At 37.8% G+C, this 16,237-nt stretch overlaps 1 protein-coding gene across 1 annotated transcript in view; it reads left to right on the top strand.

Annotated features, from left to right (window-relative positions):
• Positions 1 to 16,237, top strand: part of FSTL5 (follistatin like 5) — an 873,635-nt gene that overhangs the window by 760,062 nt on the left and 97,336 nt on the right. The window contains exon 13 of the mRNA XM_062198990.1: positions 15,732 to 15,881. Coding sequence (XP_062054974.1) covers positions 15,732 to 15,881 — 150 coding nt within the window. The remainder of the gene's footprint in view (positions 1 to 15,731; positions 15,882 to 16,237) is intronic.

Here is a 16,237-nt window from a genome sequence, read left to right as displayed (position 1 = left end):
TTACTTTCAAAGTTTTGTTAAAATGATTTTGAGTTAAACTGTGCATTGTTTAAAAAGTTAATAGCAAAGTAAATAGTTTATATAGGATTGACTAACAACGTGGTTGTATTTTGAGCTGTGCTATTCAATATTACTAAATTTTAGAAAGCTACAGAACTAAAACAGCAACTGTTTTTGCATAAATACATGTTTTATATGAATGCATGTATACATGTTAACACAAAGTTAAACACATAATAAAATCTAGTAATAGAGATATATGAAATTTATGTTTCTATGTTTATTTCAAAGTAAATATTTCATCTTGAATAACTTTTTAAATGATTTGTTTATTTATTTGAAAGGCAGAGTTACGGAGGGAGAAGGAGAGACACAGAGATAGAAAAATCTTCCAAATACTGATTACTCCCCAGACGGTCTCATTAACTTGTGATGGGCCCATCTGAAGCCAAGAGCCAGAAATTTCATCTGGGTTTCCCATATGGGAGGCAGGGGCCCAGATACTTGGACTACCTTCCACTTCTTTTTCCCAGGTCATTAGCATAGAGCTGGATCAGAAGTGGAGCAGCAGGGACCCAAAGCAGCGCACATACTGGATGCCTGAGTCCCAGGCAGCAAATTTATTCATGACACCACAAAGCCAGCCCCTTGAATGACTATATATTTTTTTAAGATGTATTTATTTATTTGAAAAGTGGAGTTACAGAGAGGGAGAGGCAAAGGCAAAGAAAGAAAGAGATCTTCCATCCACTGGTTCACTCGCCAAACGGCTGCAATGGCTGGAGCTGGACCAATCCAAAGCAAGGAACCAAGAGCTTCTTCTGGGTCTTTCACATGGGTGCAGAGGCCCAAGGACTTGGGCCATCCTCCACTGCTTTCCCAAATGTATTAGCAGGGAGCTGGATGGGAAGTGGAGCGGTGGGGACTTGAACTAGTGCCCATATAGGATGCCGGCACTGCAGGCAGCAGCTTTACCTAATAATATCCCACAATGCAGTTCCTTGAATAACTCTTAATGGTGCTTCTGCAGCACTTTACATGTGGTATCTAAATTGGACCTGTTTAATGCCAATTTCTATTCTACCATTCAAGCACTAAATAAATGAGGTTTCTTTACATGTCAATCCTCAAATTTGTGTTGAGAGCTTGCTTTATATCAAGCAGCATAAGATGGGCATTAGAAGAGGGAAGAGAGGAAAGAATGTAGCAGATCCATAAATTATAAGCACGTCCAGTGTAACGTACAGTGCGGACACAGAGGAAAAAATAGTGGTGCAGTGTCTAGTGCTAGTGTCTAGCCTGTTGAAGATCAGGAAAGGGGGCTAAAAGACCTGGAGGGTAAAAGGGAGATGAGATTAACATAGGTTCTGCATGTATCCTTCTACCTGAATCTCATCTGTATGGATTTAAAGAACATGTAAAACAGTGCACTGATGGGGTGCCCCTGACAACACTGCTGAGGGCTCTTTGGAAGAGCTGGGTCTGTCTGCTGGCTCCTCTTCAGTGCTATTTCTTCTAGCCTGAAGAAGACAGCAACAGGCAGTCCTAGGTCACAGCTATCTTAAGAGGAAAAAATGTATTCATTATGGTAGAATCACAAGGGGAGACTGCCAGTTTAAAAAGCTAGATATCTAGTATCGTTTTCATTACAAAGCAGTTAACCTTTAACCTGTAATTTTCAGCATTCTGATTTACTCATCAAATTTCATAAAAAAAAACTTACATCTGATAGCTCACTTGTAAAATTATCAGGGAAACTAACAGATGGAATTAAATAATAGCATACTGATGATATACTCTGTGAACATGTTTAGGGATTTCCAGGGAACTAAATCAGAGACAGTTATGGGTGAATTCTCACCCAGTATTTTTTCATTTCCTACTATGAGGTATTTTCCTAAATTGGATAGTGTGGCTAGACTCCTGTTTAATTTGTTAATATAGAAGATTTAAGACAAAATTCAAATCTTGGGGCCAGTGCTGTGGCTCAGTGGGTTAACGCCCTGGCCTAAAGTGCTGGCATCCCATATGGGTGCCGGTTCGAGACCTGGCTGCTCCACTTCTGATCCAGCTCTCTGCTATGGCCTGGGAAAGCAGTGGAAGATGGCCTAAGTCCTTGGGCCCCTGCACCCGCGTGGGAGACCTGGAACACGCTCCTGGCTCCTGGCTTCGAATCAGCATAGCTCTGGCCATTGTGGCCAACTGGGGAGTGAACCATTGATTGGAAGACCACTCTCTCTCTGCCTCTCCTTCTCTCTCTGTAACTCTGACTTTCAAATGAATAAATAAAACTTTAAAAAAATATTCAATTCTTTTGAAAGTAGAATAATAAATACCTAGCTTTAAAAAGAGTAGATAAATAAAATGTGTCTTTTCTGCTTTCCCCTAAAATGGAGGTAAATGCAGATCATTTTTCTTTAAAAATAACACTTAATTCTAAAGGTTTGAGAAATTATTTTCATCATGGTTTTTATTTAATTCATAAAAATATAGGCAAATGTACATTATTTTTCAGTATCCTTTCACCATTTAAAAATAAGAAACTAAAGGTAAAATTATTATAATACTATTTAACCAGTAAATAACAGAATTATGTTGAAATTATTTTTAAACAATGTTTACTCAGAATGTTAAGTACAGTGTTACTTTTGAATATGGAGAAAAATAAATTTTTGATTTACCATAAAATTTAAATATATAAATTTAAAAATGATGTATATTCAGGCCAGCACCGTGGCTCACTAGGCTAATCCTCTGCCTGTGGCACCGGCACCCCAGTTCTAGTGCCGGTTGGGGTGCTGGTTCTGTCCCAGTTGCTCCTCTTTTAGTCCAGCTCTCTGCTGTGGCCCGGAAGTGCACTGGAGGATGGCCCAGGTGCTTGGGCCCTGCACCCTCATGGGAAACCAGGAGGAGGCACCTGGCTCCTTGCTTCGGATCGGCGCAGGATGCCGGCAGTAGTGGCCATATGGGGGGGTGAACCAACGGAAAGAAGACCTTTGTCTCTCTCTCTCTGTCACTGTCTAACTCTGCCTGTCAAAAAAAATGATGTATATTCATCTTTGTAACCAGATTCTTTCTGATGAAAAATCTATTACATGTAAAAATAAATGTTTCCCTTTTAGTACAGTTTTTGCAAAAATTATTGAGCCTGTCTTTCACATAAAGCACTTCTGTGCTGGCCAGTATATGAAGATTGGAAAACTCAGTCAACACGACATGGCACCCTCCACATTGTGTAATTATGTGCTATGGAAAAAAAAAAGCTCAGCTTCTAAATGGTATTGCACTGGAATGAACTAACTGTAGATAACTCAATAATCATGAAATTCCCTCGATTTGTTCTTCCATATCAACCGATGTTTAGTTATAAGACAGGGTGAGTATTCATAGGGAAAGACTACATCTGCATATTTATAGAGGTTAATAATAGAATCTGTCTTGTTCCTCTGAGGTCTCTCAAAAGGGAAATCAGTGAAATGTGTTACTAGAACTCATGAGTCCTTACTGAAGGAGAGACAGACATCCAGTGAGAGGAGGACTTACATCTAACGCTGAACATTATTCAAATTATTCCACTGTTCTTCCCTCAAAGTTTCTTTCCTTTTTCTTACTGGTTTGTAATGATGAGAAATAGTTTAATTGATTCCACAACAGTACAAGAAGTTCAGAGAATCAAGATAAATTCAATCTAACTTGATTGCATTTAAAAATCTTTAAAAATCTGAAATTTTAATGATTTTAAAATATTTAAAGGTTTATTTATTTGTTATTTATTTGAAAGGCAGAGGTACAGAGAATGAGATTGTCCATCCATCAGTTCACTCCCCAAATGGCCTCAATGGCCAGGGCTGGGACAGGGCAAAGCCAGGAGCCAGGAGCTTTATCCAGATCACCCATGTCAGTGCTGGGGCCCAAGCACTTGGGCCATCTTCTGCGGTTTTCCCAGGCACATTAGCAGGGATTTGGATCAGAAGTGGAGCAGCCAGGACTGGAACAAGTGCCTTTACGAGATTCCACTGTTGCAGGCCGCGGCCTAACCCACTACACCACAATGCTGGCCCTGAAAATTTCATTAAGAAGACCTCAACTCTGTGTTTTCTGACTGCATTAATGAATAAAATATAGATTATTAAGGTATATAATACCTATGAAATAAACATTCAGTTTGAGAAAATTAATTCCATAAGATAGATATGATCAAAATATTGCAGTTCACTTTTGGGGCCTTGTTTTATAAGCTGCATTATCAATTTCTAAAGGCTCCAGTTTTCAGAATTAAAAAAAAAAGAATAGATATCCGGGTTTCAGAAAAGTTGAACAGGCATGTGTGTACTTTGAGGATTAAAACAAAGATTTTATGGATTTGTTTATGTATTCATCAGCAGTTAGATGGACCATTTGGACAAATTGTGTGCTACTACTTCAGGAAATTGAGGGACAAAATGCATTGGAAAAGAGCAGGTCTTTTCTTACCAAGACAGCTGTGTCACTCTCGAGTTTTCATGCTAATTCTGTGATTGTAATGAGCTTCCTATGATTTATGGGAGGGTTGTTGATAGCAGCAGTATGTGCATGTGTATGTTTGTGGTCAGTGAATGTCATGTTTGTTTTTTGATTGTTTTCTTCACTAACCAACTTACTAATTGCAGTTTGTGAAACAAGTTAGGAAGTGTATTGTTATTGCGCCTATACATATCAAAATGTCATTCCATTGGGAAGCAATCTTAAATAGAACTAATTATTTAATTCTAGCAATACACACTAGAGTTTAATCAAGTGGATTCACTATGAAATTTCAGAGTTCACATCATTTACATTTGCTGATATCCATCCTAATTGTCCATTTCTTCTAGCACTTCAGTGCTAGCTTTCAATTCAAACATATTTTGCCAAGCTCTATTTACTAGTTTCTCAACCTAATTTGAAAACTGTTGTCTTGATATTGAATTTAGTCTTTTAAGTACTCAAGGTTACACTTTTTCCAACACACATTACATAATGTCTTCAGTGCCTGCTGGCCTCTGGGCCAACCCAAATTAGGATCCAGCTCCTTTGCACAAGCTGAGAGAACCAGTGCACCAACCACTTTGTCATGTGCTTACAAAATTTCTAGAGTTGTCTTCACTTATACTGTTCAGACACTGAAATTTAATAATCTACAGCTTGCTATTATTCACTTGTTTGTTATTTGAAAGACAAACTGACAGAGAAAGAGACAGAGATCTTGCATCCACTGGTTCATTTCCCAAATGTTTACAATAGCTGGGAACTCCATTTGGGTCTTCTGTGTAGGAACAGGGACCTGGTGAATTGAGCCATCACCAGCTACTTCCAACAACCAGAATTGTAGGCAGAGCCAGGAGCCTGATACGGGATGTGGGCATCCAAAGTGGCACTTTAACTGCTGGACCAAACACCCACCCCATTTTCACTATTTAAATTATCCATTATCTCAATATTTTCATAAACTAAGGTAACATTTTGCATTTATAGATGGTAAATAATTCAGATAACTTTGACATTTTTTTCTTATATAAAAGCAATGGGAAAATTCTAATTTCATCCCTTCAGTTTCCAGAAGAAGAAATGAGAAAGGTCAAATGGTTTACTCACAGAAGAGCCAAATGAAAAAGGGAGAAAAAATCTTTAACTATTATATCAAAACTATTTAACACTCTAAAATTCTTAAATATACACTGCAAACTTCCATCTAAACCATTCAGAAAACCTGAAAAATTAAATGTCTATAAAAATATATTATCATAGCTTTCATGAAATATAGCTCTTGTATAATTTCTATATGAAAATAATGGTCACTAGTTTTGATCACTTGACTTTTGCATTGTTCTATTTAATCCTCATAATAACTCTGTCTGAGAGGTAATAACATTATACCCATTTACCAACGAGATAAACAGCTGAACATTGCATCTAAGGCTTATTGAACTCAAATTCTTTTTAATTTCTTCAGTACTTCTGGAAAGAAGCCTCAGTTATGATAGTGTAGTACCAAAAGCTACATTTTCATTGTATTATTGAGACATTCTTATTTTGTCAAAAGAGTATAAAACTGGTGTAGTGTGGCCTTTAAACTTTAAAAAATATTTATTTGAAAGGCAGAGCATCAGACAGAGAGGGAGAGGTGGGTAGGGTGCAGGAGAGAGGGAGAGATCCTCCATCTGCTAGTTCACTTCCCAGATGGCTGCAACTGGCAGGGCTGGATCAAGCCATTGCCAGGTCCCAGGAGCTCCATACAGGACTCTCGTGTGGGTACCAGGGGACCAAGTGCTTGGGCCATCATCCACTGTCTTCCCAGGAGAAGCAGGATCACCAGTGGAGCCACTGGGACTTCAAAAGGCACTTTGATAGGGGAAGCCAGCATTGCAAGTGGCTTAACCTGCTGTTCCACAGTGCTCACTCTGCTTTTTTATTTTTGACATTCTAGAGTCAAAATAATTCTACAAGATAGTGATATGGGCCTAGATACTTTAATTTCCAATCCAGGTTCTTGCTTCCTACTGAGATAAAAACTCGAAGAAGAGATATTGTTAGTGCACAAGTGAGAAGAGGGTAATTAACAGTGGGAGAGTGAACACAGATTCACACATGAGAGTGGGCCACCTTATGCAGAGAAATATCCATCATGAGTGGGCCAGAGTATTTTTATGGGGAGAGAATGAAAGCCAGAGATGACGCAAGAACAGTATCCCCAAGCTTGGCCAGAGGCAAACGAGGGCCTCTGCACCATCTGCGTCTCTCACATGAAGTAGAGGATGGTGGCCATAATTGAATAAGCAGAGTGAGGTCTTACCATGCCCGAAGCTTCCTAGGATTTCTGTGCCAACTATGTGGAATTTAACTTTCATGTGGTTAATATGGCATCTCCGTCCTGGTCCCAGATGAGAACAGGTATACCCTGGGAATGAGGATGTATTAGATTGGCATATGAAGGGATAAAATTACAGTGAAGGACTGGCAAAAATGTCAGTTAATGTAGACTTAAGTAACTCCTTGCCTAATTGCTCCTTATCAATAGTAATATCACTCAAATTAAGGCCAGTACAGTCTGTAAATGCCACAGCCATCTATGCTTTGGATGATATGAGACTATACTTTTATAAATAAAATTGTAGTTAGAATGAAATACATTGAATATGTCTCATTTAGGAAAAATAAATTACATTGCTTAGATTCTAAGCACTGATTTCAGTTACAATTTAATGAAAGCAGAGTGGGCATCATTGGGAAACCTGCATCGTTGTCAGAGTGCCTTGGATGGAGTCTGGCTTCTGTCTCTGCTTTTGATTCCGCTCCTGATGATGCACCTGAGAGACAGAAGATGAAAACTCAAGTATTGAGTCTCTGGCCACCCACATGGTAGACCTGGATGGAGTCGTTGGTTTCTGACTTCAGCTTGGTTGGTTGCTATTGGCATTTAGGGTTTAAAGTAGTGATGTGTGATCTTGTCATCTCCATCTGTGTCTCTCTGTTTCTGTGCATTTAAGATAAATAAGAATGAATACATTTTTAAAAATTATGAAAGCATTTTAATCTCAATATATTTTAAAAAGTCAAATAAGAAACACATCATTGCTAGTAAATTGTTCCATGCATTATTGAAAGATCAAGTTGTTTTAAATATTCCAAAACCAAATTAAAAGAAATACCTCATGTTTTCAGAAATAGCTCAGCATCTTCCCTCCGGATCCATAGAGCTGTGTTTCCTGGACCTCCATGGTACAGAAATCTGCAGATGCTCAAGTTCCTTCTATAAAATGGCAAAATATTTATATAGAACCAGCACTCATGCTCCTGCATATTTAAATAATATCTAGATCACTAATAATTCCTAATATAATGCAAATACTGTGTAAATTGTCATGAAATGTATTATTTAAGGATTATGACAAGAAAAAACAGTATGTTCGGCATAGATACTTTTTCCCCAAAATATTCTCCATCTGCAGCTGACTGATTCTACAGATATGAGTCCTACAGATACGTAGGGGTGACTGTCTATCATCTGGCAATCTCTTAGTCCACAATTCTACTGTAAGAAATATCCTGGGAACCAAATCTAAACATGCTCAGAAAGTACAGAAAAATCTAACTTTATTTACCTTGATTTATGGCAAGTTGAATAAATCTTCATCCAGAATAAGTACTCGACTTCCACTGCATTTTATAAAATGAATAATTTCTAAATAATCCATTATTCAGTTTTTAAAATATATATCACTAAACTAGATTTTCACAACTTCAGTTTAAAATGTAAAGAACAGTTAAAACAGAAAGAGAGCTATAAATGAAAGCATAAAAGCACTGCTCCTTTAACTCTGAGAAAGAAACACTTTGGTTTTGACTCAATTTGGCTAAAAACTATAGCAGTTTTCACAAGACATCCTCCAGGCACATTTGCCAACACTCAAAGTGGTCTAAACCCCTTTCAAAGAGCTAAGTCCCCTGGTCACGTGCACAGGTACTGTGGCAATGACAAATTGTTATGAAGGGCTCTTGATACACCAACTGACAGCAGTACAAAGCCCACATTTTGATTAGCACAGCTCTTACACTTACTGAGCAGATATTTTAAGTTTAACATTATGTTTAGAAAACAGAACTATAGGGATAAAAAAAGCTACCTTTTATTTTTTTTAATTTTTTTCCAAGAAATAGAGGGCAAGTTCCCAGGTTCTAGTGAACTCAGCATTTCCTGGAGCTGGGACTGCCCCAGGTCTCTTACATGAGTGGTAATGACCTAACACACTGAGGCATCATCTGTAGCCTCCTAGGTCTGCATTGGCAGGAAGCTCTGATCAAGAATCTGAGGCCAGAAAATGAATACAGCTACTCTAATACAGGAGGCTCACGTCTTAACTGCTAGGCTAGAGGCCCGTCCTCAAAGGCTGACATTTTAATGGAGAAAGATAGCATACCAGGGTACTTCAAGAAGGTAAAAAAATGGAATTAAACAATTTTGTTGCAAAAGTATTTTTGAAAATTAAAATGCATACACACTTTTATCATAAGAAATTAATGAAATGTTTGAAGATCCTTTGTATGCATGAATTACAAAATGTAGATGTAAAGAATTTTATTAATAAAATGTGTGTTGCATTTTGCAATAGCTGTGGAAAATCACTGTTCTTTGTGAAATATTAAGGAGAGCATTTTAGCTACTAAATAGGACATTGTTGGAGAACCAGGGAAAATACAGTAACAAATTTTCAATAGGATCTAAAAATAATTTATTTTTATTATTACTTACAAAGAAAGAGGCATTCTGAAAGTGTCAAATGTAAATGGTTATTTTAACATATTTATTAACACAACAAACCTCCTTCCTGCTTTATCTCAACGTAAATTTCCATTTGGTGACTATTTAGAAATGTGTGCATGATAAACATGGGTGGATCCACAGTGCTGCCTAATTCCACGCCAGATGTGTTCACTCACAGCTGGAGCTTACCCAGAGCAGTGGTAATTCAAGTCAGGCAGAGAATCACATATCTGTTAGCTTTAGAGAACCCGTTCTGATAGTGTTTTTATTTTTTATTTTATTATTTTAGTTTTAACTTTTATAATATTTTTGTATTTGAAAGGCAGAATGAGAGAGAGACAGAGAGAGGAATCTTTCCTGTTTGCTGATTAATTTCTCAAATGCCTGCAACAACAGCCAGGTCTGGCTCGGGCTGAACACAGGAGCCAGGAACTCCATCCAGGTAGCCCGCGTGGGTGGCAGTGACTCAAATACGTGAGGCATCCTCTGCTGCTTCCCAGATAGAATGGGGAGATTAAGGGAGCAGAGTAGCTAATACTGAGAGCAGCATTCTGACATGAGGTGTGTGCATTCCACACGGAGGCGTGACAGGCTGTGCCACATTGCCACCTTCATTCATTCATTCATTCATTCAGCAGGCAGACACAGAGGAAGAGAGAGAGAGAACTCTTTTCAACTGGTTCAGGCCTAAAAGCTGCAACAGTGGGGGCTAAACTGAGAACCAAACCCAGGTTTCCCATGTGGGTGCAAAAATCTGATGACTTGAGCCAACACCTACTACCTCTCTGGGTCTGCACTCAAGAAACTGGAGCCAGAGGAGGACTGAACCCGCGCATGCTCACTCTGATGCAGCTGTCTGAGTGGCAACCACACGTGTTTTTGTTTTGTACCCTGCCTTGTCAGGGCTTTAGTTCCCCATCTTCATAGGTCCGCCATTCCTTAAATAATGGTTTAGCTTTTTAACTTCTTTCTAAAAGACACAATATGTTACATACATACCAACCATACTTACCTTCTACAAATGTTTCAAATTTTTGTCAATTTTACATTTTATTACCTTACAATCTAATAATCTACTTATAGAACTCTTGCTTTTCTAGTAGCCATTTGCATTACAATTTAAACACCTTTGGGTAACCTACATCCCATATTGCAGTGCTGGGTTCAAGTCTGATTCCAGCTTCCTGCTAATGTGTACCGTGTGAGGCAGCAGGGCCCCTGTTGCCCATGTGTGAAACTATTGAGCTCTGGGCTCCTGGCTTCAGTCAGACCCAGCTCTGGCTGGTATTGGAATATGAGGAATGAAACAAAAGGTAGAAGATTGGTCTACCTGTATATCTCTGTCTCTATGTATCTCTGCCTTTCAAATAAATAAAATAAATAAATAAAAATTAAAACAAATAAAATAGACAATATAAAAAGACAGATTTTTGAACTTCACTGCATACACTGATCCTAACTATGTATCTTTATTAGTCTGTCTATGGCTGTGTTTGTGTAAGCCAAGTTTTCATCTTTTCTTTGACTTATTTCTTGGTTTGATTTTTGGTTACTTAATGCTTCATTTAATATAGTATAGTTTTTTGCTTTATACTATACAAGAGTCTTTATTTGAAATTGCCCATTCAACAATTTTTCTGAAAAGTGGGAGAAGGAGGGAACCCTAATGAATGACGACAAGGCTACAGATTCATCTCTGACATCATCTGATCATGCAGGAATTAGGACATCACACTGGATAAGTTTTCATCAAAGTGTAACGTAAAGGAAATGGAGCAAAACCGGAAATCATCCGTAACTTTCCTGAAGTCACAGTTAAGGAAAAGGGATAAAAATGTCACCACAGTCAAAAAGAATTTAACCAAACAGACTAAAATAAAATGATAACCAGGGTAGGGAAGCATAGGAGAACACAGATCTGCAATTTTTGTTCTGCAAATGGCCAGTTAGTACATATTTTTGGCTTTGTAGTCATTATGATCTTTGCTTGTTGTTATGTCTACAGCCAGAGGCAACGTTTAAATGAGCATGGTAGCTGCATTCCCGTAACCTTTAACTATGTGCACATCATGGAATTGTATTCTTTTTTTTTTTTCTTTCAATCAATAAAGATGTCATGGACTAGCATTGGGGTGCATTTGTTTAATCTGTTGATGTGACATCAGCATCAGATATCAGAGTGCAGGTTTGTTTCCAGGCCACTCAGCTTCTAATCCAGCTGTCTGCAAATATACCGGGGAAACTGGCAAATGATGGCCATGGACTTGGGTCCCTTGTGGGAGACCTGGGTAGAGTTCCTGGCTCCTGGGGCCAGGCCCAGCGCAAGCCATTACTGTCATATGGATGGAAGATTTCTGACTCTCTGTCTTTCCCTCTCTCTTTGTGGCTCTGTCTTTCAAGCAAATAAAGTAGATCTTTAAAAGAGTTTTTAAGAAAGGAGATGCCAAAAACATTCTTAGCTGCAGAACCATTCAGGAATCAATAGAGACTAAATTGGTCAAGGTGGTCCTTATTTGCTGATTTCTGCCTTACAACAGAGAGAGAACATTTCATGATGAATCAGGATTCTGAAACAGTCCAATGCAACAGAAATTATAAGCAACTCTGTGTTTTATGTCACATAATTTGGCATTTAATCATAGAGGGGATTTTAGGTAGTTTATAGAAATGGAATTAAAAGATAAATTTACTTAGCTAAAACAAAGGGGGTTTTTTTTGTTGTTTTTCTTAAATTTAGGAGACAATGTGCATGTTTGACTACCTGGAAACATAATGGAAATTATAAAATCAAAAGTGTGGTAGGTCTTCCTGAAAGCAGGGAATAGTGGGGCAAATCATCTAATCTAGAAGCGTGGGAGGAGGGGGTCGTGAAAGGACCTAAGGTGGACACAAGGACAATGGAATTCTTATAACTGGTATTTATCTCCTCTGTGAATGGTGCAGGTTGCACTGAGCAGGGAAGTATGAAGAAGGAAAGAAAGGGAAGCTGTGAGTTTGGATATTTGAGGGCAAGGTATTGCAACAGGCAATCAGTATCAAAGATAACAATGTCAAAGATACATTCTTGGGGCCGGCACTGTGACATAGTGGGTTAAGCCATCACCTGCAGTGCTGGCATCACAGATAGGCACCGATTCAAGTCCCAGCTGCTGCACTGCTAATCCGTCCCCCTCTAATGTTCCTGGGAAAGCGGCAGAGGATGGCCAAAGGGCTTGGGCCTCTACACCCAACTGGGAGACCTGGAAGAAGCTTGTGGCTCCTAGTTTGGGATCAGCCCAGCTCCAGCTGTTGTGGCCATTTGGGGAGTGAACCAGTCGATGGAAGATCTCTCTGATTCTCTCTCTCTCTTTCTCTCCCTCTCTCTCTCTCTCTCTCTCTCTATCTATCTCTCTGTAACTCTGCCTTTCAAATAAATAAATCCAATAAATAAATAAATAAATAAAAATAAAAAATAAATATTTTTCTAACTGATTTCTGTAAGCTTAGAAAATGAAAAGATATTTATAATATTCTGATAACTAAATTAAAATGGCCACGATCAGTAGTGCTGTATCTTGTGTTCCTTTAAAATTTGGAAGCGGATTAATATATATATGCATGAAGTATGTGATTATACATGGAAACAACCCAAAGGTAATGAGATAGAATGTAATTATGAACTAGAATTGTCTTGTGGTTATTGACTCTCATCCTTATTATTCGTAATACCTTATCGGTGACTTAATGATTTAATGATACTCTTTGATATAATCTCTGATAATTTTGCTCATCAGTATATATTATATCAATCTCTATTTTCTATCTCTGGTATCTCTTAATCTCTTTTTATTCCATTAAATGCTTAATGCATTCAAAAATATTTCTTTACTATTTCTATATACTGAAATAATATTTATCTGTGTCATCTGAAAAAAGTGCCTTTGCAATGGGACATAAATCGAAAGCAATAATGACACACAGCAAAGCATAGACTATCCAGGGTGACTGTCAGGAAATGCTTAATGGTTTTGTAGAAATGATTTGAAGTCTGGCGAGGGAGGTCTTATGGGGACAACACAAAGAAAGCAAATAATTCCCAGCAGAGCAGCTGTTTTACTGCTGAATAGTTTTCCAGCAGACAAAGAGGTGGAAATTGTTCCTGGTTCAACAGTCATTTGGCTGACAGTCATCTGTCAGGTCACTCACACTGTGTATTATTCTGTCAGGTTTTGTCAGTAGCTTTTACACAACAGTGAGGAGTTTGGAGAGGATTTCCCTATATTCAGAGCTTTCCATCAACATGAGGTCCCATGTTTTTCCTGTCTCTTCATGCCTCTCAAGTATATCTTTTATATAGTGTTTGTTTCTCGAGAAATAGGTTCTTGTCAATGACATGCAGTGTACTTCTGAGGCAAAGTTTGACACAGAAAACCAAGCTTCAGTAGGAACGGATGCATGGGAGCTGAATGCTGTACCCTGCCCGGGACATGTGCAAGGGGCAGCCTTCTGCTTCCTTTCCTCGCCCTCCTTAATGTTGCTCTGCACGTTCCTCGGATCCACCCTACTGGGCGCCATCTGCTAATGGTTACGGTGCATTCAATGAGGAGTAGATTTCATAATTCAAAGAACCCAACACATCCATACCTCAAGTGCCTAGTGTTTTTCCCTCATGGCCTGGAAGGCTGAAATAGTCTGTGCTCTAACAAACACTACTGTTATATGTTCCTGGACCCCACAATACTGGCTTGGGTGTTACCAATGAGTGGGTGCTTCAGGTCTTTTCTGAATTAGATTTGCACTTTGATGAACATAAACAACAGGCCACACACTGAGTATCTCACTCTGGAATACACTGCTATCTACATTATTTTCTGATTTTTTTGCAAACTGAAAAAGTGACCTAAAATACTTTTGCTGCTTGAGAAGTTTTGTGTTGTTTGGTATTCATTGTAATTATTGAATGCCAAAATGTGGTGTCTGTGCTGTGAATACTATTTGAATGGGATGGGAGAGGGAGGGGGAAATGGGATGGTTGCGGGTGGGCAGGTAGTTATGGGGGGGGGAGCCGCTATAATTCAAAAGTTGTATTTTGGAAATTTAAATTTATTAAGTAAAAGTTAAAAGATAAAAAAATAAATAAAAATAATAATGGGAAAGGAAGGGGGGGAGGAAGAAACCTAGGAGTATTGGTGAGAGGGAGATAGTGGGGGAAGAATCACCATGTTATGTTCCCAAAATTTTATTTATAAATGCATGAAGTTGTATTCCTTAAACAACATTTTTTAAAAAAACGAAAAGCTTAGTAATGTTGATCAATAAAGTGTCAGTAACTTTGCTTCATGATTATTGAATATACAGAGAGCGGGCTTCCTGAAGAAAACTATTTTAATATACATCACAGAAGAAATAGCATTCTGATTTAACTAAGTCAAACATTAATTATATGAGGGTTAGTTATACTTGTCAGATTCAAATAATCCATGATACATTAGAATAGTTGCTTACCATTATATCATCATTTGATAAATAAAGTGGCATTTTAAATTGTCATTTCTCATGCAGTTTATGTACAGCTTAACATTATGCCTTCTTAGTGGGTTTCCTAACTGAAAGTCGAGAGAATCACTAAACCAATAGACTGATGTTTAAAGAAAAACGTGAACACAGGCACAGTAAACTAAACGACCTTTTCCTATACTTATGATGTCTCCCAGTATCAACATTCTCCTGTTGATAGAATGCCCAAAAGGAGAGAATAGACAATTTAGACAAATGGTTTTTAGCCTGCTTGAGGGTCATTTGGCTCAAATTATAAAGTTTTCAACCTGCAAATAGCTTCAGGTAAAGAAGCAGAATAAGGTACCATGGGCAGATTGAATGACTTTGTAAAATGTAACCTACAAACCAAATTGAAAAATAAAATAGCCATTATAAATAATTAGATTTATAATTTCGCTAAGCTTTTGATTCTTCACAAACTAGAAGAAGCTTGCTTTCATTTTCAGAGTTTCTGGGGACTTTTGATAGGACCATGACTGTGCCTTGGAGGCAAACACCATGTTTGGAGAAGCTGGGTGTATACTGGGGGAAAACAGTTTCTTATATATTTCTGAAGTTACTGAGTTAGAAAGGTAGAAAAAAATGAAGGACTATAAGTAACTTGAAAAAAAAATCACTAATGACCTGAAATTTATTTTCAGGGGTTCACATATATATATGTATATATATATATATACACATATATACACATATATATATATATACACATATATACACATATGCATATGTATATGACCTTAAATATGCTCTTCATTCTGTTTTGATTTAACTATATACATCATGTATATAATATCTATATGTTTAACATTCCATCCTGACAGTGTGAAGCACCGATGTTTACTTTATCTCTGATGTCCTCATGTATGTGCTATGATTTATGGTATGAACTTCATTTCCTGTTCCTAAATTACAGGATGAAGTGTGTCCCAAAGCAGAGGGGGATGAAGTCCAAACGTGCGTGTGGGCCTCAGCTGTGAACGTCAAAGACAAGTTCATTTATGTTGCACAGCCCACTTTGGACAGAGTTCTTATTGTTGATGTGCAGTCCCAAAAAGTTGTGCAGGTATGAATAATGACTACTTTTCAAAGTTACTCTTTATATAACATTTAGAACTAAGAAAATAACATCTATCTTTTGTTTTCAAAAATTAGATTCATGAAAATCTTACATTATAATTATTTTTAGGATTTATTTATTTTATTTGAAAGGCAGAGTTACAGAGAGAGAGAGAGAGAGAGAGGTCTTCCATCTGCTGGTCTACTCTACAAGAGGCCACAATGGCTGGAGGTGTACCAGCATTTGTGAAATGAACTATGAGATAAAAGATCTCTCACTATCTCTCTCTCTCACTCTCTCTTTGCCTTTCAAATAAAATGAAAATAAATATGTTTTTAAAAAGTTTACTCCTTCATTTTTAA

This window comes from Lepus europaeus, chromosome 8, assembly GCF_033115175.1.
Source record: "Lepus europaeus isolate LE1 chromosome 8, mLepTim1.pri, whole genome shotgun sequence".
NCBI classification, from domain to species: domain Eukaryota; kingdom Metazoa; phylum Chordata; class Mammalia; order Lagomorpha; family Leporidae; genus Lepus; species Lepus europaeus.
This window is presented reverse-complemented; position numbering and strand designations above follow the sequence as displayed.